This window comes from Tamandua tetradactyla, chromosome X (assembly GCF_023851605.1).
Source record: "Tamandua tetradactyla isolate mTamTet1 chromosome X, mTamTet1.pri, whole genome shotgun sequence".
NCBI lineage: Eukaryota > Metazoa > Chordata > Mammalia > Pilosa > Myrmecophagidae > Tamandua > Tamandua tetradactyla.
In genome coordinates this window covers 4,506,714-4,529,945 of record NC_135353.1, presented here as the reverse complement: position 1 = coordinate 4,529,945, position 23,232 = coordinate 4,506,714, and the positions used below count along the sequence as shown (strand labels likewise).

At 49.8% G+C, this 23,232-nt stretch overlaps 1 protein-coding gene across 1 annotated transcript; it reads right to left on the bottom strand.

Moving 5' to 3' along the window:
• Window positions 1–1,011: 1,011 nt before the first annotated feature.
• On the bottom strand, window positions 1,012–22,979 carry GABRQ (gamma-aminobutyric acid type A receptor subunit theta). Its single transcript, XM_077145422.1, has 9 exons — window positions 22,831–22,979; window positions 20,842–20,930; window positions 9,305–9,372; window positions 7,618–7,838; window positions 6,297–6,379; window positions 5,649–5,786; window positions 4,920–5,072; window positions 3,569–3,858; window positions 1,012–2,991 (listed from the first exon to the last, which is right to left on the bottom strand). The coding sequence occupies exons 1-9, from the start codon at window positions 22,977–22,979 to the stop codon at window positions 2,245–2,247; spliced, it is 1,938 nt and encodes a 645-aa protein (XP_077001537.1). The 3' UTR covers window positions 1,012–2,244.
• Window positions 22,980–23,232: the final 253 nt, after the last annotated feature.

Genomic DNA, 23,232 nt, shown 5'->3' with positions numbered 1-23,232 from the left:
CCACTGGTCCTCAGCAGCTGGCTGCCTAACGCCCCGGACATTTCCACCGTATCACCCCACCTGCCTGCCGCAGCAGCACCTGCATGTGCGTGGGGCTCACAAGGGAACTAAAGTAAAAGGACGAGTTATGGAGGCTATATACAACCCTCTCTCCAGTTCTTTGGCCTCCCATCCCAGTGGCGACCCCATCTTTCTATTCTCAGGGCATCTACTAGACTCTCTCTCCAGCCTTTGTTATCCATCAACATGTCCCTCCAGGACAAAGCAAAACGCTCAGCACACTCAGCCTATCTTACATCAAGGCACTTCCCAGAATTACATTCGCATCGGAAATCTTCATGGCCTTTCCATCAGCTGGTGTCACCTTCCTTCACTGCCTGCATGACCAACCGTGACTGGAGTCCCCGCTTCCACACAACCTCACCCCCAAATCCCTTCTATCCAGGAGACAGCTCAGCTGGGTGGAGGGAGGGGAAGAGAAGTGGATAGGAACCGGGAGGTACTGCTCCCTGGAACAGGGAATTGGGGTACAACAGTTAACCAGCCCGGCCAGATAGGGCCCTCCTTATACAGGAACAGGCTTAGGGGATGATGATGGTTCTACAAGGGCCACCAGCAGGGAATATGTAGACTTTCAGGTGCATTTCCATGCATGCCCATTCAAACCAGGTAAATACACACAGGCATGCACACATGTGCTTCTTACACACACACCCAGAGAACACACCCACCTGTCTACACCCCAGCATATACATCAGTCACAAACTTCACAGGGGTGTGCACGCATATATGTATCCAAACGTTGTTATATATACACTTATATACACTAATGTAGATTTACACCACTATACACAGAGCTATACAGCTTCTCAGAGGGTTGAATGTGCACGCAGACCTACCTTGATGCATATACACACACCCAGGTATACACAGAAACACGAACACAGAAGCATAGTGCAAAGGGAAGGTGGGGTGGGGGGTGGGGATTGACTGCCTAAGGGAGGAAGCAGGGACCCAGGCTGAGTGCTTGGAGCTGCCTGGTGAGTTGGAGTGCAGGCCAATCTTCCTTCCTGTAGGAGTCCTGCTCCCAGGTTCTATGCTCTCTGTTCCTACTCATTGGCTGGCCACCAGCCTCTTCCTGCAGAAAGAGGTCTGGGGCCTGGCAGATCAGCCAAAGCTGTGGGAGCACCCCCTTTATAAAAAGGGGGATGGAGGAAAGGGATGTGTGTCCAAGGAGTGCCTCAGCTCAGAGTTCGGTGGAAAAGAAGAAAGAAAAGCAAGCGGGGTGGCTTCTCAAGCACAGGACATAAAACGCTACCTTTTCCTGGGAAGGCAACACGCTCTGCTTTGTGGGGCTCACAGGTGCAGTGATGTGATGGGTCGGTGAGCAGGCGGACACTCACTCTGCACCAGGCCAACAAAAATGGTTGGTATAAGGTTCACAACCAACTGTTCTAACCCTGGGCTTCAGTTCCGTGTTCTCACCCCGCGTGACTTGTGGGCCACTTGGCAACTGCCAGATGTGTGGAGCCCCTGTCGCCAAGCATTCTGAAGCAGAAGTTTCAACTCCCCCCTACCCCGAGCCCAAAGATGTCAGCTCCAACCCGGGATCGCTCCCCAAGTCCCTGCTGGAGACATTTCACTCTGCACCCCCACCGTGCCCCACGACACAACACTCAAACTGTGACAACAGACAAACAGTGGGGGGAGGGGAAGGCACTTGCAAATGGTCCCCAGGTCTTCTTTGGCCAGGCCCGTTCCAGGTCATGGCTAGCCCTTTCCCTGGGGATCCCAGCCCTGCTCAGTCTGACATTCTCCCAAACACCCCAACAGGGAGTGAGCAAGGATCAGGCTCCCTAGGAGGGAAAACAGGAAAAAATTAACGGGAAAAAAACAATCCAACACCCCAGGGACGGGGGGACAGAAAAGCCCCCAGAAATGTTGGTGCCCCCCAACCTCCTCCTCTCTGTCCTGGAAACATTTCCAGGGGCTTCTCTGTGCCGAGCAGCTGTTGGAAGGCTTCTCAAAGGTGAGCATCTTCTAGCAGGAAAGGAAAACCGAGGTGCTGTTCCCCCCTCCCCCCGGCTCCTCCTCAATCCCTTCCTTTCCAACCACTCCCCACCGCAGATCTTATAAAGAGCTCTGGAGAATCCGTTTGCCTTCCCTGGTAGCGGCAACTTTGAACGAGGAAAGAGAAGCAGGAAAAGCGGAGCTGCAAGGAGCTGCGGAGGGAGTGGGGCGACACTAGTGGATGTGGTACACCCAGTAGGCGACGTTGAACACCCCGAAAGTGAAAGGGAAGAGGAAGCGGGACCACCGGTCGATCTTCGGGACATAGTCAGGGTTAAAGAGCTTGGAGGACAGCCCTTCGCTGAACGAGCACCCGGGGCTCGGGGGGCGGCTGTCATCAGACTCGGAGCTACTGTCTTCCCCTTGGATGCAGGCCAGGACATCGTCGTCCCCACTGAGGCTGCAGGTGTCGGACTTGGCGCGCTCGTCGAGGCCCAAGCAGCCACTCTCCACATGGCCATCATCATTCAAGCTGCAGATCTCGTCCAGGTCCCAGCTGGCGGCCTGTGCACGCCTCTGGCCGCGGTCCAGATGAGGCCTCCCGAGGCGGCTGTGGTCACGGCTCCCGTCCGAGCCCGAGCTCTCATCCCGGTCGCTTTGGCTGCGGGTCTCGGCACGGCCGCGGGTGTCGGCTCGGCCGCGGGCGTCGGCACGGTTGCGGATCTTGGGGCCGGAGACACCGTCAGCAGTCTTGATGCTGTGGAACAGGACGCCGTAGCTGCAGAGCGCCTGCTCCGAGGTGGAGGGGAGATCGCTCAGGCTTTCTTCAATGGCCAGCTGGGCCTGGCCCGGGATGGAGGAGAGGGAGCTGAGGCTTTCCGAGGTGGCCGGCCGGGCCCGCTCTGGGGTGGAGGCCAAAGAACCGAGGCTCTCCGGGGAGGCCAGCCGGGCCTGCATTGGGATGGAGAACAGCGAGTCGAGCTCGTCTTCCAGGTCAGCCAGTTCATCTTCTGAAGAGAACATCATCAGTTTTAGGTGGTCCATATGGATCTGTACCAAGGGGGACGGGTGCGGCAGGGGGTTTCCTCCAGCAGCCTCTTCTCCATGCTGGGAGGCCCTCTCGATACTTGCAACGATGTCATCCAGGTCTTCAATGTGCAGGACGACCTCCTGGGATCCCTCGTGCTCAGCGGACTGAGGAATAGGACCAAGAAGAGGCTGTCAGCCATGGTGGCCTCAAGGAAGAGTGGGGTGCTTGGATACCAAGACCCCACTCGCAGCCAAAGCCTTGGCGTGTTCTTGGAACACAGGGTTGGAACGGCCAGGGAGGTGGGCCAGCCTCTCTGGCCAGCTGTCTTTCCCCTTGAACTCCCTGCGCCCCCTCCCCTGGGCCCCGGCAGCATGCAACACGCACCCCAGGCTTTGGGGAAATCTAGCTCTGTGACTATGGACATTGGGCCTCGGAGGTCAGACAAAGGAGCAACAAGAAGCGGTCCCGCCTCTCTGTGATCTGGGGTCCTTGGGGGGATTTACAGGGTTGAGGGTGGGGTCTGGGGACAGCCCATTGTCTGTCCAAGAGCCCAACCTGGCCCTCTGCCATCAGCACTTCCTGGAAGCGGTAGCGCCCAAGGCGGGTAGCCCTGCGTGCCCTCCTGCGTTGCTGGTGGTAGCGCCGGGGTCCCTCGCTGTAGAAGACGTAGTTGATGTAGACGTACTCCATCAAGGACAAGAACACAAAGAAGAGGCACACGATGATGTAGATGTCGATGGCCTTGATGCATGCGACGTGGGGGAGCTTGTCCCGCAGGTGGGAGTCGATGGTGGTCAGGATGAGCATCGAGGTCAAGCCTGTAAACGACCAGGCATAGCCTTAGCCTCCTCTGGTGGCTGAAGTTCTTGGCGAGGCACTGAGCCCACATCCTTCAGGACCGGGGGTGCCCAGTGGTGTCAGAGCTACGGGAAGGCCCGGAGGGTGGGGTCCTCTCTGCTCCTCCCAGTCCATCTTTCAACCCAGCCTCGAGGGTTCAATGCCCGTAGCTCTGACACCAATGGGCATCCCCAGTCCCGTCTCATCCTATGATGGCCCCTTTTGCCTTCAGGCCCTTGCTGCTAAGTGAGATGCCACCCCTTGGGAAAAGGCAAGAACCAGAAAAATATTACCAATGTAAAGGTTTAGTTTGGAATGTGTTCCTAAAGAACAAGGCGGTGGCACCTGCCCCCAAGATGGATCCCTCCTTGGTACTGCTCTAAGACCCCCAGTGGCTCCCCACTGCTTGAACACGGAATTCCAACTGCTTAAACAGGAATTTCCAGGTTATCCCAAGTCTAGCCAGGCTATCTTTCTGCTGCCTCGACACCTCTCTGCCAGGTATCCTGTGGTTTACTCCCATTTAACAAAGCTATCCTCTCTACGGGAATGCCAAGTCTCATGTCTTGGCCTTCTCCAACCCCTCAAAACCCAGCACAGACTCTTTCCTGGTGCACTTTTTAGACACCAAGTCCTGGGGCACTTCCTCTTCTGTCCCCGCCTTCCCCTACACCCCCCCCCCCCCCCAGCCCCTCTCCTCTGGAAGTCCTGTGCCAGCCTTGTGGGGCCAGCTGGCTTGGTGTGTTGCTTTGCCACCACTGGCTGTACTACATTTCTGACTTCATTTGCTACCTTGTCCATTCATTCCAGTATTCAATAAATAACGGATTCTGGAACCTTGGGCCCCCCACACCAAGGTGCTAGCTCCAGGGCCTTTTCCTGAGCCATCTCATAGGTTAGTCTCCTGGCTGGGGAGGGGGCTTGGCTGCCTGAGCACCTGCCTAGGCACTCGCTGCTCCAAGAACTCCTCCCCCATTCTCCCACTTCCCCCAGCCTGAGCAAAATGACTCAAACCCATCCCTGGCGCAGGGGCAGGACATACCAACTGTCACTCTGGCCGCAGAGGAATCATAGTTCATCCAAAATGAAAGCCAGGAGAGAATGGTGGTTAGCACCGTGGGCCAGTACACCTGCACCAGGTAGCCGTCAGCTTCCCTCTGGACTTGGAATCTCAGGATCAGGCGCATGTAGGAACCTGGCAGGGGGACACTCTGCTGGGCCTCAGGGCGTCTGTGGGACCAGGCTTGGGGGTAGAGACGGAGGGGCGGTTCAGCCCCTAAGACCCCATCCAGAGGAGCCAGCCCCGATGGCTGCACCAGCAGGCCAGTGACGATGGCGTGTCTTAGCAGGCTCACGTGGCATGGCGGCTTGAAGCTAATCCATTTCCAGCTTCCACTGCTCGACTCTGGCCTTCCCATGCCTTCGCACGTACACCTACCTGCTCGTGCCCTGGGACGTTTGGATCCGTGGTTGCCAAATGAAAGGGAGGTGGGGTGGGGTGCGGGGAGGCTTGGGGATGGGGCCACTGTGACCTTTGGAAGCCGGGACACACCTCTTGTGCCTCTGGCCACAAAGGCGCAGCTGGCAATGTCGCGGTGGGAGTGGGGGCTTGGGACACGGGGAGAGCGCACACCTGCAGGGATCCTGAAGGCGTCCAACCAGCAGGAAATGGGAAAGGAGGCGGCACAGAGTGCAGGCCCCGGGAACCTACAAGGGAGCAGAGGAGGCAAAAGACAGGAGCAGAGGGAGGTGGGGAGGGGGTTGGACTCACCTGTGTAGAAATAAACCTCCTTGCTCGTAATTGTCTGCCCCAGGAAGCTGAACTGAGGGATCTGCAGCTCCTCGGTCCCACGGACAGCATTCTCCTCGTCTTCCCAGAACAATACGATGTCTTCAACTGTGTAGCCATCTGGCAGCAAGGAGAGACACAGTCAGTCAGTGTGTGAGAACCAGAAGAGGCGGATGCCGCTCCAAAGCAGCCTGTGAAGCTGAACGCTGGTTGGAAGCTGCCCTTCCAGGGTCCCCTTTGTGGTTTATGGGAGATGCTGGGCAGGGCTGGCAGAGGCCCAGCTGAATCTGAGCCTGGGGATGTAGAGATGCGGGAGGTGTTGGAAAGCAAAATGTCAGTCTGGGGTTTCTTGGCCAGGAAGGAAAGCATAGCAAAGAGACACTGTGTGTTCTGACCTGCTGGCTGGTTTGCAATTTCCCAAAAGCTCAATGTATGTCTTCAAGTCAGATGATACAGCTCTGCTCCCTCCCGCCTACCCACCCACCCATCCACCTACCCACCCACCCATCACCTATCTACCAAGAGAAGGGGAGGGAGGTGGGGGAAGACACTGGACGGCCCTCTCACTGCGGGCTCGGCCTTTGGTTTCCTGGTTTCCACAACCCTGGGGACCGCTAGACACAGACGTACAGCTCTCAACCTCCAGGTTGCAAGCCTGCTTGTCCAGAGGAAATTTACACAGATCCAGGGAACAAGCCACTGTGGTGGTGAGTCTGCAAAGGGGAAGGAAGAGGAAGGGAAAAGTGAGCCACACAACCATTTTCCTGAGGAAGCTGCGGGGGGTGGACACGACAGGGGCAGGGAGGTACGCCAAGGACTGGTTCACCTCCGTCTCCCCACACCGGGTACACTACGCCTGGGCCCTCCCTCCCTCCCCCCTTTCCATCTTTTCTCCTTTCTCCCCCCTTTTCCTTCCTTCCTTTTGCAGGAGAGATGAGTTGTAGGGACGGAGAGCGGGGATTTGTATGTTCTGAAGACGCCAAGAGATTTTTTCCGAAGGAAGGACAGATGGATGGCATGTCCGAAAACCACAAGGGGCCACAGAGGAAACGGACACAGTGGCAGAAAGGGGGCTTGTGCTTGCTCAAGAAGTAAAGTGCCTGCTGCTAGGAGGTAGCAGAGGCAGGCATGTGGCGCGCAGTACCCGGGCAAAGCAGAGTCCTGGGTCCACAAGTGTGAGCAGTCACCTGCTCCCTGTGAAATGTGTTATTCTCCTATTCCTGGGGCTTGGTCCATGGGAAAGTGGATGGCAAGAGAAGAATGATGCAAACGGATGTGGCAGAAGCACCTCGAAGAAAGCGAAGCTCAGAGATCAGACCTGTCCAAGTAGGAAGAGCTGCGCCCCCTGGCAGCTCCCTCTTGGAGCAGTTTGGCCAGCTCACGTGGTCTCTCAGCATCTATAAGGGTGGCTTGTAGGAGATGACACTGTGAGGAAAGCCATGGCCCCCGTCAGCTATGCTAGGGACAGAGCACCAAGGAGTGCCGGCACGCATGTGTGCTGAGTGCACAGAGAGCCCCTCTCCTTATGGGCCCCTGCACAGTATCAACAGTGGCCACTGACACCCATCGGTCCCTTCCCTCACTGCACAGGAGTGTGCGCAGTGCTAAAGGGTTCAGGGAGGGAGGGGTCTTGTGGTTGAGGGAATTGAGGAGGGTTTCCTGAAAAAGAGGGCATTTGAATTAGGGTCTGAAGGACAGGCAGTGTTTAGACAGATGAAAAGTGTGAAGGGACATTCCAGAAGGAAGAGCCTAAGTGAAGGCGTGGGGACAGGATGGTAAGGTCTGTGGGAAACTCGGAAGGTTCCGCTTTGGTTCCTGGGAAGGATGAGTGAGCGGGCAGGGTGAGCATATCTGGAAGGCAGGGGGCTTCTCTGCGTGTTCCTTCATGCATCTCAGCAGCACCTAGCACCAGCCCACTGGGATGGTCCTCAGACCCTCAGTGGTAACTCACCGGATGCCATACCGGACCATCCCATCTGGGTGAAGCTGAAACACACGGTTTTCCACAGTCACGTCATGCACAAAAGCATCCTTGCTATTCAGAAAATAGCAGTCGGGGACCCATAACTTGTCAAGCATCCGATAGTCCAGGGTCAAGTTCAGGTTTGTCTCGTAGTACTTTAAGCGTGAGTCCTTCCACGTCTGATGGAAAAACATGGTGATGGTGTAGTCCTGGGGAGAAAGCGGGAAATCTCAGTTGCAAGTCAGGCCCTCTGGCTCTCTGTCCTGGTGTGTATGCATGCGTGTGTGTGTTTGTGTGCTTGCACATGTGTGAGGTATACCATAAACACAGACGAGTACATAAATATAGATGAGGGCAACAGCAGTACAACGAACTTCGTGGACTTAAGACTGCCAGTGACTTTCAAGCAGCACCATGTCCCTTCCAGACACACACACCACCCCCCCCCCGCCAGCAGTAACCACTATCTTAGATTTTATGATAATAATTCCCTTGCTCTTTGCTAGCGTTTTACTGTCTAGCATTTCCAGACAAGGTAGTGCTTAGTTGGACTTATTTTTGAATTTTATCTGAATGGACTGATATGGGTTGTATTTGCCATCCACTTCCTTCACTCAGCACTGCATTTGTGAGACTCATTCATTTGCGTTGAAGTGTGAAATTGTAATTTGTCCACTTGCATGGCTGGGTCATATTTCTTTCTATGAACATATCATGCATTTTTTATTATGTGAACACACTATACATACCCAAGCTATGAGGACATAAGAACATTGAAGTAAATTGCTCTATCTGATCTTTTTGGTTTTTGCCATCTGGTGGGTATGTAATGGGATCTCATTGTGGTTTTCTTTTTACATTTCACGGATTACTAATCAGGTTGAGTGTCTTTTCATGTTTTTATTTGCTATTTGGTTTCCTTCCTCAAAGTGAAGTGCCTTTTCACAGTTTCTGGACGTTTTTCTCTTGAGTTTTTTGCCTTATTATTAATTCTTAGGAATGGTGCATATTGTGAATATCTGTTCTCACTTACCTTTTCACGCTTGTTATGCTGGTTTTGTTTGCTCTTTTGTTTTGCAAAATAGAAGTCCTAGAAGCTCTGGCTAAATAGAATATTAAAATTTTAATTTAGTTGACGTTATCAGTATTTATTTTTATGGTTCGGGTTTGAGTGTGTGTGCGTATGTCCTTTAAAAGAAATTCTTACTCACCCCAAGGACACAAAAGCGGTATCTTCTATTATCTTTTAAAAGCTTCACTTTCAACACTTTACACTTTTCAGTTTATAACCCATCTGCAACTGAGATTTTGTGTATGGTATCATCTTGAGCTTAAATTTACTTTTTTTTTTGTATGCCATATGGTGGAGTCATATTTCATTATTTTTCTATATGAGTACCCTGTTATTGCAGCACCATTTGTTGAATTTTTGTTTGTGTTTTGGGGAAGTGCATGGACAGGGAATCGAACTCGGGTCTCCTGCATGGCAGGTGAGAATTCTATCACTGAACTACTCTTGCACTCCTGAAATTTGCCTTTTAAAAACATCCAAACCTACCCTGCTACTCCATGTCAGCTCTGCCACAGGTCAGACAGCTGGAGATGCCTTCTGACTTGCTCCTTGTCTCAAGTCCCCTGGCCCCTGCTCGCCTCGTGTCATGGCTGACCTACTTACCATATTCATTTCTGAGATCTGCTCAATCCTGGAGACATAGATAGATATTCCCACGGGCACAGGGTTACCTGCAATACAGGAAGAAGCTATTATATGCAGCGTAGGATAAAGGTGAAGATAGTGGGCTCAGGAGCCATAGGGCCTGTTTTGGGTTTTAGCTCTGCTTTGACACATTAGCTGTGTGGCCTTGGGAAAGTCACCTAAGCTCTCTGAGCCTTAGTTTTCTCATGGTAACTTGGGGATAGTCCCGGCATCGATTTCACAGCTAACGCAGGTCCAACCCTTCTAAATATTCGTGCTCACTATCAGCACATCAGAGGGCCTCTGGGACTCATCAGTTCCTGGGTCTGGGCACCTTTTGCTCGGAAAAGTTCCTTGGCTGATTCTCGGGCACTGCTGCTTAAGAACCACTAGGACGTCCAAAGGAGGGAACGATTTGCTTCCCATGATAATCCCTCCAGGCTGCTTCACCCTGTGGGCTCTGGGATGGAGTAACCTTTCTGGATGGGACACAGGAAGCAGAGTGGTCAAAAACAAAAGGACTCGATGAGTGTCATGAAATCAGGGCTCAAGGCCCACTTCTCCTCCCACCCTTTTCTACACTAAGGGGCTCCTGCTTGGTGCTCCCTGCTGGGAGCCTCAAAATAAGAACTAAGATTTGTGTGGTAGGTGAACATGTCTGCATGTGTGAGGGGAGTAGACACAGATGGGGGTGTGTTCGTATATGTCCCTGTGTGTGTATCTGTGTGCGTGAATGTGTGAGCATGGGCATGAATGTATGTTGGTGCGTGGGAGTGAATGGATGAGTATGTTTGTGTGACTGTGTGTGTGAATGGGCAACTATGTGTGTTTATGTGTGTTCATGTGCAAGTGAATGGGTGAAAGTGTGCTTGTATGTGGGTGTGTGGTACGTGAATGTGAGTGTGTTATTATGTGTGAGCATGTGAGTGTACCTGAGCATATCTGTGTGTGAGTGAAGTGTCACATGCATGTGAGTGGATGTGTGTGTGTATGGGGGAGGGAATGTGTGAGTATGTGCAGATGAGGGAATGTGAGCTTGCCCATGTGTGTGTGTGAGCAAATGCGTTTGTGTGGGAGTCAGTGTGTGAGTGTCTGTATAGGCGAGTTAAATTTTTTTTGTGGTGAATGTGTCTCTGCGCGTTAATATGCAAGTGTGTGAATGCAAGTTTGTGTGCCAGTGACTGTGAGCATGCCTGTATATGTGAATGAATGTGTGAACATATGCATGTATTTGAGTGTAGATGTGCGTGGGAGTGAATGTGTGGGTAAATTGGTGTGTGTGAGCCTCCTCATGTGTTATGGTACTTGTGAGTGCATGAGCTTGTTTGGGGGTATCAGTGACTGCCTGAAGGTGTCCATGTGTGGATATATGGGGGGTGTGTACCAGTGAGCATCCTCATGTGTGAGCATGTCTGTGAGTGTATACATTCCCAGTGTTAGATGTGTGTTTGAGTGAATCTATGAGTGTGCATGGGAATGACTATGTGAGCATGGCCAGGCGTGCTCATGTGTAGGTTTGAGTGAATTTGTAAGTATGCGTGCGCATGTTGGCGTGTTAAGATAAATGCATATGAGTGGCTAGGTTCATGTAACAGCATATGTGTGTCTGTGTGCATGCATGAGAGTGTGTGTGAACACCACTGTGTAAATTACTGTTATTGTGCATAAGCATGTCAATAGGTTTCTGTGACCAAGTATGTTTATCGTCATGTTTGTGTCTGGGAATACGTGCTTGTGTTCAAGTGTGTGGTTTTGGTCATGTGTGACTGTGTCTGTAACATGCTACAGTGATGTCAGCATGTTCATACGTTTGAGTGAATGTGCAAGGGTCCATGTGTATGACTGAATAGATGAATTATGTCAGCGTGTCTGTGTGTGAGTGATTGTGTGAGCATGTTGTGTTTGAGTGACTGCGCAAGCATATATTCCTAAGGGAGCTGATTAATGGGTGGGTTTGAATGAATGTGTGAAAATGTGCTTGTGAGTACACATGAGTATGTGAATGAATGGGTGAGCATATTCATGTGTATGAGTCAATGTGCAAGCACATTCGTGGGTGTGAACATGTTAATGTGTTAAGGACATTCCTGTATGTGAGTAGACGTGTGAGTGTGTTTATGTGACACTGCAAGACCCTATTCTTGGGCACGTGTTAATGGAAATGTGCAAGCAGTAATGTGTATGTTTATGTGTGACTGTAACAAGTGAGCATATCTGTGTGAGTGAACACATTAGCCTGTTCATGTGACATGTTAATGTGTGTATGAGTGAGTGTGCACATGTGAGTATATGTGTGAGCATTTCTGCATGTGTGAATATGTGAGCATGAATGTGAGTTGTGTATGTTTATCTGTAAGTGAATGTGTGACCATGTGAGTATGTTAATGCGTAAACTCATATAGGTGAATGAATATGTATGTGATCATATGTGTTAATGTTATGTATGTGTAAATGTATGAACATGTGTATGCATGTGAGCATGGTAGTGTGAGGGAGTGCATGCCTGAGTGTGTGTGCAAGTGGACATGTGAGTGTGTGGATGTGTTGATATGTGTGAGTGAGGGTTCACCTATAATGGAACTTGTATACTTGTATACGAGCTTGTCTGTGTGAACATGAGCATAGTCTTATGTATGAGCATGTTTGTGTGTGAATGACTGTGCGGGTTGCTATTGAATGTAAGAGCATGTGAGTGTATGTGAACAAGTCCGTGTCCATGAGTGAATGAATGTGTGTGGAAGGGAATGTGAGTATGTGCATGAGTGCATGTGAGTGTGTCTGAGTGTGAGTGAATATGGAGATGTGTCTGTAGGTGTGAGTGTTTCATATGCAAGGGGGAGGGAACGTCTGAATGTATGCAAGTGTGTTAGTGAAACAGTAAATGGGAGCATGTAGGTACGTATGCTTGAATGTGTTTGCCACTGAATGCATGAGTGTGACTGTATGTCAGCATGTCTGTGTGCGTGAGTGGATATTTGAGCCTGTTTATGTGAAGATGTTAATGTGTGAGTGAATGTGTGAGCATGTCCATGTGAGTGTCAATATGTAGTTTCATGTATGAGTGCATGTGTCTGTGTAAGGGAATTTGTACGCCTGTGTGTGAGTTTAATATGTAAGTATTTTCTTGAGTGAATTGTGAAAATGTGCATGCATGTGAGCATGGTGTGTGGGAAGAAGAGATGAGTGTCTCCATGTGCAAATGAATATGTGAATGTGCGAGCATGTCTGTGTGAGTGAGTGAATGTGTGAGCGTATGCATGCATTTGAGTGTATATTGTGTAGGAGTAAATATATGGGCAAGTTGGTATGTGTGAGCTTCTTCATATGTTAGTGTACCTGAGATTAATTATATATGTGAAAGTATGTGTGTGAGTGAATGCATGAGGGTATGAGCATGTGAGTGTGATAATGTGTGGTCTCTAGGTGCATCTGTGAGCATAATCATGTGTGAGTCTTTCTGAGATGCGTGAGTAATGTGAGCTGAGTCTGGTGAGTGCATGTATGATCATGCCTGTGAGTTTGTTCATCTGAAAATGCGAACAAATGTGTAAGCCTATCTCTGTTAGCCTACGTGCATATGAGTGAATGTGTGAGCATTTGGGGGTTTGCACAGAATGTGGAAGCATGTTTGCATGGAATTGAATATGTGGGTCTACTGAGTGTGTGCCAATAAATGTGCAAACATGTCTTTATGTGTGAATGCACAAATTTGTGTGTAAAGTATGAGTGTGTGGGTAAGAATGTAAGCATATTCACGTGTGTGAGCTTGTTGTGAGTGCTTACATGAGCTTATATGAACACGACTGTTTATGTGTGTGACTGTGTATTTGAGTTAATGTGTATGTTTGTGTGGGAGTGAATGTACAGGCATGTTGATTTTTGAGTGAATCCATGAGAATGTTCTTGTGTGAGCATGTTAATGTGAATGAATGTCTGAACATGTGCCTGTGAGTGTATGGGTGTGTGTGTGAGTGAATGTGTGAGTGAGTTTGTCTTTGGGAATGAATGATCATTTTTGGTATGTTAACATGTAAATGTGAGTACCTTCCTGTGTGAGTAAATGTATGAACATGTTTGTGTGAGCATGTACATGTGCATAAGTGCATGCCTGGGAGTGTGTGCGAGGGCATTTCTGCGTGTGAGTTAATATGTAATCATGAATGTGAATGTATGTGAATATGTTTATGCAGGTGAATGCGTGAGCGTGTTTGCGTGTGTGTTAATGTGTGAGTACATATATGCATGTGAGTCAGGGTGTATGTGTATCTGTGTGAGAGTGAATTTTTGGGTCTGTGTTTGGTGGGTATGTTTGTATGTGTATTATATGCCTGTGAGCATGTTGGTGTGTAGGAGGAAAAATGTGTGTGTTCCTGTGCAAGAGATTGTGTGCTTGTGAGTTTTGTGTACATGAAAGTGAGTGTGTAATTATATGTAAACAGGTGCTACTGAATTTAAGAACATGTGAGTTTACTTGGTCATGTTTGTGCATGCAAGTGAATGTGTTTGTGTGGGAATAAAGGTACGTGGGATTTGTAGGTGGGAATTAATGTGTGTTTGTGTGGGGATGACTGTGTGTGTCTACATGTGTGTGTTCATGTTCAAGGGTGAATGAAATTGTGAGCACATGACATTACATGAATGTGCAAGTGTGAGAGTGTATGTGAGCATATCTGGTGAATCAATATGTGAGTGTTCATGTGTGTGTGTTAATATGTGAGTATACATGCACACTGCCCATAAATGTACAGAGATGTGGGTGAATGTGAGTATATGCGTTACGTGAGCACTGTGGTGTGTGGGAAGAAATGTGTGTTTGTGTGCAAGTGAATGTGTGTGTGCTTGTATGTGAACTTGTATCTGTGTGAGAATGTAGGTTTATTCTGTTTGAGCACGTTCATGGGTGTGAGTGTGTGGGGGTTTGCCACTGAATGTATGAGCATATGCACGTACACGAGCATATATGTGTTTGTGAGTGTATATTTGAGTATGAGTAGGAGGAAATGTGAGCATGTGCATACAAATGTATGTGATCGTGTCTGCATGTGTGAATACGTAAATGTGTATTTGCAGGAGTGAAGGTGAGTTTTTGAGTGAGTGACTTTTGTGAGCATGTCTGTGTGCTTCCTATGCAAGAGTGAGTGAATGTATGCCTAAACTGTGAGTGAACATGCATGTACCTGAGTGTGTATGTGGATGGGAGTGAAAGTGTGGGGAAGTTGCTGTTTGTGAGCCTGTGCACGTTAGTGTTCCTGTGAGTTTGTGAGGACGTCTTTGAGTGTGTGTATATCTGTGTGCATGAGTGCATGAGTATGTTTGTGTGTAATATGTGCGTGTACAAGTGTGTCTGTGACCGTGTTCATGTGCATGAGTGGGAGTGTACATGTGAGCATGTACAAATGTGCAAGTATGAGCGAATGTGTGATGGTATGATTGTGTGCCAGGAAATGTGCGAACATGTTTTATGTATGACTGAACATGTGTATATATGTAGCAGTGGAGTGTGTATGTGTGTGAGAATGATTATGTGGGCCAGTCAGTATGTGTGAGCCTGTTCAAGTGCTAATGTACGTGTGTGAACATGTATCTGCACGTGAGTGAATGCATGAGTGTGTTCCTGTGTGTGTGAGAATCTGTTAGCATAAGGGTGTGTCACTGAACACATTTATATGAGCTTATGTGAATGTATGTAAGCATGATGGTGTATTTGAGTGAATATATGAGTATGTCTGTGTGTTACTGTGTATGTGAGCCTGAGTGAATGTGTGAGCCTGTGGTGCATTTGAGTGAATATGTGACTGTGCCTATATGCTTGAGTGTTTTAATGTGTGAGTGAATGTGTGTTTGCGTGTGAGTAAATGTGCATGCATGTTGATATTCGTGTGTGAACATGTACATGTGAGGATGAATGAATGTGGCTTTGTCCCTGTGGGTGCCTGGGGCGTGAGTGTGTATGTGGGAGTGAAGATGTGAGCATGTTTGTGCTAATATGAGTACATAATTTTGTGTGAGTGAAGACATGAGTGTGTTTGGGAGCATGTTACTGTGTGGGCACGTGTCTATGATTGCATGAACATGTTTACATGTGTGAGGAATGCATGTGAGCATGTTAATGTCTGTGTGTCAAAGAATGCATGAGTGTTTTCAAGTAAGTGAATGGGTCAATATTTCTGCATGAGTGAATGTACGAGTACAAGCATTTAAGCATATGTGGGTGTGTTTAGGTATATGAATGAATATGTGAGCACGTCTGAGTGTGCATATTCATGTGGGACTGTGTTAATATGTGAGTGAATGTGTCTGTGTGAAGGAGTGAATTTGTGTTTGTGTGTTATATGTTTTTATGTGTGAGCATGTTGTTGTGTGGGAGTGCATGTATCAGTGTGGTCCTGTATAAGTGAATGTGTGAGTGTATGTTTGCATGTGAGCTTGTCTCTATGTGTGTGAACATGAGGGTTTGCCATTGAATGTATAAGCATATGTAAGCATGTCTGCGTGTCAAGGGAATGAATGTATTTGGGGGGAAGGAATGTGTGAGTCTATCTGTATATGTGATTAAATGTGTGTTCATATGCAAGTGAGTGCATGTATAAATGAGTGTTTGTGTGCCAGGAAATGTGTAAATCTCTGTATATGAGTAAATGTGCATGTATTTGAGTGTGTATGGGAGTGGGTGTGTGGGGAAGTCAGTAAGTGTGAGCCTGCACATTTGTGTGTGAGCACGTTTGTGTGTTAGTGAATGCTTTAGGATGCCTGTTTGTGGGTATATGGGTGAGTGTGTCATTGAGCATACTCATGTATGTTTTATTGGAGGGTTTAGAACATGTTTCTGTGTTTGAGTGAATGTGTGAGCATGCATGTGAGTGTGAATGTATGTGATCATGCCTGTTTATGTCAATGTGTAGGCATGTGTGTGAGTGTATGTCTGTGTGTGACCGTGAATGTGAGTATACCTGAGCAGGTCTCTGAGTCAATGGTAAGAGACTGAGTGTGTGTGAGTCTATTAATATATAACTGTACATATTTTTGAGCATGTTTATGTCTGTGAACTTGTGAATGTGTCCACGTGTATGACTTTTTTCATGTGCAAGGAATGGTGTATATAAGTTTGAATGAGTGTAAGCAGGTTCATGTGTCTGAATGTGTGAACATGTCTGTGTGTGCATCATGAAATGTGAGTGTGTGTGAGAGAACTGCAAGCATTTTGATGTATAAATGGAGCCATGAGGATATTCATGTGTGAGCTTGTTAATGTTTGGGTGTGAATGAATAGGTGAGCTTGTGCCTGAGTGTAGGGGGGTGATTATGAGTGAATGTATGGCTGTGTGCATGAGTGAATATGAGCATTCTTGTGCTACGTTAACATGTTAATGTGTGAATACTTTCCTCTGTGTGAGTACTTTCCTAATGTTTGCATGTGAATGAAGAGGTGAGCTTGTGCCTGTGAGTGTAGGGGATGTTTGGGAGTGAGCATGTCCATGTTAATTCATTACTGTGTGAGTATATCTGTGTGAAGGTGCATGAGTGCATGAGGCTGTTTATTTGAACGTGTTAAGATGTGTGTTCATGTTAGTGTATGAGTATTTCTGCACGTGAGTGAATGTGTGAGCAGGTGCATGTACTGGAGAGTACATGTGTGTGGGAATAAATGTGAGGGTAGGTTGGTATGGATGCCTGGTCATGTATTAGTGTACATGTGAGTGGGTGTAAGCATGTTTGTGGGTGTCAGTGAATGTGTGAATATGTGTGTTCTGGAGTGTGATTAAATGTGTGAACCTGTGAGTGTATGTGTACACGCCTCTGGGTAACTGAATACATATATTAACATGAGTGAATGAACTATCCTGTTCATGTGAGCATGTTAACATGTGTGAAAGTGTGTGTATGTATATTGTGTAAGTACATGCATGAGCATCTTTAAGTATCTTCATATGTGAGTGTGTTGATGTGTGTGTGTAGGGGGGTATGTTCATGAGAGAGGGTGAGTAAATGTATGATTGAGTGTGTTTGAGCATGTCTGTGAGTGAATGTGAATGTGTATCATGAGTGAATTTGAGTGTGACTGTGGGGGTTGTCGTCAGAGTGTATTGAGGGGGTGTGTATGAGTCAGCATGTGAGTGCGGTAATATGTGTGTTTCTGAGCTTGCTTGTGTCTTTGAATATGTGAATGTGTATGACCTTTTTCACGTGTGAGAGACTGTGAGTGTATATGTTTGAATGTAAGCACATTCTTATGTGTGAATGAATGGGCATGTCTGGATGAGTGTGTGTGGGTGAATAAATATGTGTTATATATGTTTGTGTGAATGAACTGTGAACATATTGATATGCAAATGAATCTATGAGTATATTTGTGTGAGGTGTTAATGGGTGGATGTGATCTTGTGCCTGTGAGTGTAGGAGAGTGGTTATGAGTGAATGCGTGAGTGAGTTTGTGTAAGTATTTGAGCATGTTCATGTGTGTGAACATAGTAATGTGTGGGTACAGCCATGTGTGTGCATGTTAATGTGTGTGTTCATGTGTGTGAATAAATGCATGAGTCTATTCATGTGAGCATGTAAATCTGTGCATGAGTGACTGTGCATCAGTGTATGTATAAACATTTTTGCAAGCGAATGAGTGAGCAGGAATGTTTGAGTATGTGAGTATGTTTATGTGAGTGTATGTGTGAACATGCTCATGTGTGAGCATGTTAATGAGTGTATTCATGCATGTGACTGAATGTGTATGTGTGTGAATGTATGTCCGTGCGTAAATGAATTTGTGTTTGGGCATGTGAGCATGTTTGTATGAGTAAATGAATATGGGTGTAAGTATGTCAGCATATTTGTGGGTGAGTGAATGTGTGAGCATGTTTCTGCATGAGAACTTTCATGTGCATGAACGTTTGAACATGTTTGTGTTCGAATGTATTAGCATGTGAGCTAATTTGTATGTGTAAATGAATGTGTGAGTGTGCTCATGCATATGTGAGCAGGTTTGTGTGCATGTGTTATTGTGCAAGTTTGAATGAATGTGAGTGTGTGGCCTTATGTAAATATGTGTAAGTTAATGTGTGAATGTGTTTGTATGTATGTGTTGATGTGTAGGTCTGTATGTGTGAGTATGTGTGTATGTGCTTCTGCTTCCTGGGGCGTTTTATCAGCCCTCAATGTCAGCACTGTTCCCTGACAGGATTCAAATATGATCATGAATGGGCAAGAATGTAATAAACTGTAAGGCATTGTGCACAAATAAATTTTTATTGTTCCCTCATCGGCTCGAAGTTGCCTATACCTAGCCTTGTAGCAAAGCCATTATTTTCTCTTTATTACATCACACTGCTGCTATGGCAACACGTGTGACGCTTGCAATTCAGCCTGCTGGCTTCACTGCAGTGTGACTGCCCAGAAGCTGAGCTGCAAAGAGGGAAACGTGTTATTCCAAGCCCAATGCTTCAGAAAGCAAAGTGCTGCTGGGAATGAGCGCATGAGTGACAATTGAGAAGTAAATGGGCCTCTCTGTTGGGACATTCAGGACCACTGTGAACAATCTCCAGCAAAGTGTTATGTAGTGGCAGGGGGTTCTAGAAACACAGTTCTTTATTACTGCCTTTCAGGCCCCACACGGGTCTCTCGAGGTCAGAAGCAGGGCCAGGCAGCCAAGCACCCCTCCCACCCCAGCATCAGGTTGATACTCAACCGGGCGTCCATTTGGCAACTCTATCCCTTACAGTTGGAGCTTGGAACTTGGCCCTATCTAAGGGCTCCCGGCCGCAGAGGCAAATGGGAGCTTAGCTAAGGTCTCCCCACTTCTCCCAAAGGCTAATGGAGAAGAATGAGATGCCTGCAGATCCAGGGCCTAATGCCATGTCTGCTGTGATGGCCTTGGCCCATTACTGCCCCCTGATGGGCTCAGGAGGGCAGACAGAGGGATGGGGGCAGCAGCCCCTTTCCCTTCCTTGCCAAAACTTTGCTGCTCCAACTCCTCTCCTTCCCTACCATCCATCTTGTGTGCCAGTGAAGGAATGATGGAACTGTCTCATTCATCCCTTCACTCCCCAATATCGGGGTGCTTATGTCTGGCCAGGTGCAGGGAGCCCTCAGGGAGCCATCTTTTGAAAAAAACTGCAGAGTCTCAGTTCTTATGCCCAGAGGGAAGCAACTCTGCCAGGTTTCCCTGGCTCCTCTTCCTTCTTCCTCATTTCACTGCCCCCCCCCCTTTGGAATCTGTCCAGGGCACAGCCACTAAGGCCTCTCTGCCTGTGAGTGTGTGTGTTTGTGTGTGTGTGTGTGTGTGTGTGTGTGTGTGTGTCTTTGTGTGGCAGATACCTAAGTCCTGTCTCCTCCCAGCTAAACACCCACAGTAACTTCATCCTTGCCTCTGCAGTGTCTGCAGGCCAGTGCCACAGGCTGGCTCCCCTCCTCCCGCTCCCCTCCCCAGGGCTGGGCTTCATCTTTTAGGTGCGCTGCAACTGCTGGCCAGTTGGGGGCGCTACCTCCCTGTGTCCCCGCCAGCCACCCACTCCCATCAGAGTGCAGCTGCCCCATCTACTGCCCCTCCTCTGGCCCCACCAGTGCTTGCTGCAACTGATCCAAAAGCCGGGGGTGTGCAAAGGGGTTCTGGGATGCCCTAACGCCAAACGCCCCTTATGCCTCTCCCTCCACAGTCTTGGCCTTCTTTCTGGGGAATCCCCCCAGGAGAGGCGCAGCTGCCCTCTCTGCCCCCAGCTTCCCTCTCTGCCCCCAGCTTCCCAATCCCCAAGTGTGCACTCACCGTGGAACCTGAGGGCTGTGCCTTCTGCCCTCACCTCTGGGCCCATCTCCAGAGCTCAGGGCAATCCCTTGTGTTTTCCAGGTGGCTTCTGGGGGCCAAACAGCACCCCCTCCCCCGCCCCCACTGGTCTATCCCACGGACCAGCTCCTCACAGTTGGGTGCTCTTTAGGGCCAGCTTATTCAGAAGGTGTCAGTTTATATGCACAAGTGTGAACCCTTAGCACTCATTAACCCTTAGAGGGGCAGTAGAGTTCAAGTCCCCGGCTTGCTTTGGCTTCTTTTAATTTTTTTGCTTTTTAGCGCATTCCCATTTTATTGGATGGGAAGACTATACACTTTTGAACATACCAAATGTGCGAAGTACTCAGAGCGCAAAGGATGTGTGCACTAGGGGCCCTCCCTGTGGAGCAGGGCAGAGAAACAAAAAACTCAAGTCGGAGCTGTGTACCATACGCCCACTCTGGGGGCACACGCCTCAGGCTTGGTTCCCTGGCAAGGCAACGTGCAAGGGGCAGAGGGGCGTCTTGCCTAGGAAGGCAGAGCAGAGGGAGAATTTCCCTGGGCAAAGCCAAAGGCCTGGGGTTGGGGCCCAAGCGTGTGTGGGGCAGGTGTCCTTCAGGATCAGGAAGAGGGGGTCTGGAGAGGCAGAGGTGTCACCAGCCTGGGGAATGCCAACAGTCAGTTGATTGGCTGGGGCAGGCTTATTGTGTCTCAGCTTTATTTGACCTAACACAATGGCTTTGAGTGTCTGGCAGTGGCTTACCTCCAAAATTTGGTCTCAGACGGACATCATAGGTCGCCAGCACCCTGTCCAAAATCTTTCCAACCACAGCTTCGTTTGCACAGTTTTTGCTGAAACAGAGAAGGTACTGGTCATTACAAATGCCATGTTGCTTCTCTGGGAACAAAGAGCGAAGGACGCAGACTTGCCAGGGCCTCTTCTTCCCCTGCATACATGCAGACATGTACACCCACATGTGTATGCGCTCTCCCCCACCTCCACCCCGCTCCCCTCCCTTCCCAGGATGAGTCAGCCAGAAGCAAGCGCAGGAGCAGTGACGCAGACTCCCCACCCCCTCCCCAGCTTTTATCCAGAGGGTGGGGCACACAGGCTAAATCCCTGTTACCAGGCAGGACAGAGGTGGGGGGAGGGAGGTGGGGGGGTAGTGATTGCAAGGTAATCCATGGACACAGCTTTCCAGGTTGGAGGGGGTCCTTTTGCCACGGGGCACCTGACTGCCCCAGGAAAAGAAAGAACTCTTCCACCCTCAGTGCTACCCTGTGCTCAACCAGGTCTGTGTCCTCCAGCTTCAAGACAAGGCACCCCTACCTGGGCAGGGCTGGGCACTTCGTTGTCACATCTATGTCAACCTTGTTTTTAGTACACCTCTGTTTTTATGACTGGGCATATGCCATGACGCAGAGAGAGACAGAGAGCCTTGCTCATGTAGCAGAGATTTATGACCCTCATCCCACAAGCCATTTCAGATTCTCAGGGCTCAGGGTTGTCCTCGAAAAGACATCCATTGTGGGAGCAGGAATCTCTCCCGCTAAGCATGTGCTTCCAGCCTGGAGGTGGAAGTGGGTGAGCACATGCAAGCAGACCCAGCTGGGCCCTGCAGAGAGCTGGGCTCTCCAAAGGTCTCTGACCCTCCCCTGAGACACCAGACATGGTCAGTGGGGCTCTTTCCCAGCCCAGGGACTTGTGAATGAGAAGAGGCCCTGGCCATTACCATTGACTCTTAGGATTGTTCACACACTGGTCAGGGAATGCCAGCCCCTGCAAATCTCCGTGTGTGTGTGTGTGTGTGTGTGTGTGTGTGTGTGTGTGTTCACTAGCGCAGTCTGGTATGTCGTGTTGAGGGCCCTGCAGGGCTGTCTGCTGGAACCCTGCCCAACTACCTTTCTTTAAACAATTTTATTCTGGGCACATGTTCATTTGTAGTTTTGCCATTTAAAAAACTGTCCCTGGTCCTCTCTTTAATTAGAAATTTTCATTTTGCAATATTCCAAAGTGTGCACATAAATTATTCCCGAATTAAAGCCGTGCATTCCCGCCTGTTTCCCATGTGCCAGCACTCTGGGTCTGTGTGAGCGACATGTAAAATGCCTGGCTTTATTGACATCTCCTCAGATATTCGCCGACCCAAACAAACTTGAAATCGAACACACAGCAAACCCTGCCTCTTCAAATTTTTTCACAGAAGTACAAAAGTACACCCATCTCAGGCTCCACGCTTATACAGCTAACCAACTGCCCTGTCTGGGCTCCGATGACGCTGAGTGTAAAATTTCTATCTGCGGCATCGGAAAGGGTCTCCCAGCCCCTCTAGACACACAAGCGCGAGCGAGCGCGCGCCCCGGGGAATGGGCTAAAATCAGACTCAAACAGGTGTCTCTCGCGTCCGTTTCGTGTCTTGCCGGTCACCTCGTCCACCCCCAGCCCCCCACAGGAACCTAAAGAGTGCTGCCCGGGACCTCAGTTCCTGGGGATGGGTGGGCGGACCCTGGGGTGAGGGCATCTCTCCCGGGACTGCGGTCTGGGCGCGCACCGGGTGCTGTCAGACACCGCAGTAACAGGTGGGCTGCAGCCCGGGGCCCCACCTCAACTGCTCCCCAGCCCCTTGGCCCTTCCGGGGGTCCGCAGGCAGGTCCCGCGAGCGCGCTCGGTGAGCCCGGGTCCGAGTCCCCCGGGCCGCTCCGTCCAAGGGGCCCGCTAGGTCCACGGGGCCAGCGTGGGGCGCCCGCTTACCAGTGGAAGAGGTCCAGGACCACGTCGGGAACAGCGGATGAGAGGGGGAAGTGGAATTTCGAGGTGAGCCTGGGGCCGCCGCCGTCCGCGAGCCAGGTCCTGATGAGCAGCAGGAGCACGGCGGCCCGCAGCAAGCCGCGGATGCTCATGGCTGCGGCGCTCCGAGGGGCGCGGGGCCAGCCGCGGACGGACCGGGGAGAGGGACGGCCCGGGGCAAGGGGGAGCCGGGTGGGGGAGCCCGGGGGCGCCTGTCCCCGAGCGCCGCGCGGGTAGGGCGGCGGGAGGGCCGGGGATGCGGAGCCCCGGCTGCCCGTCCGCACCTCTGCCCAACGCAGCCCGCAGGACGCGCCCGGCAGCCGCGAGGTGCGCTCCGTCTGCGGCCGCTCCTGTCTGCGACTGGCC

What these genes read in the sequence shown, in the direction of transcription:
- GABRQ (XM_077145422.1), bottom strand. Translation starts at nt 22,979, where the DNA reads ATGAGCATCCGCGGCTTGCTGCGGGCCGCCGTGCTCCTGCTGCTCATC. An exon ending in TGCGGCCAGAGTGACAGTTG is followed by an intron (nt 3,859 to 4,919) that starts GTATGTCCTGCC and finishes GGTCGTTTACAG; the next exon opens with GCTTGACCTCGATGCTCATC. An exon ending in TCTTGGACAGACAATGGGCT is followed by an intron (nt 2,992 to 3,568) that starts GTCCCCAGACCC and finishes CTGGAAGACGAG; the next exon opens with CTCGACTCGCTGTTCTCCAT.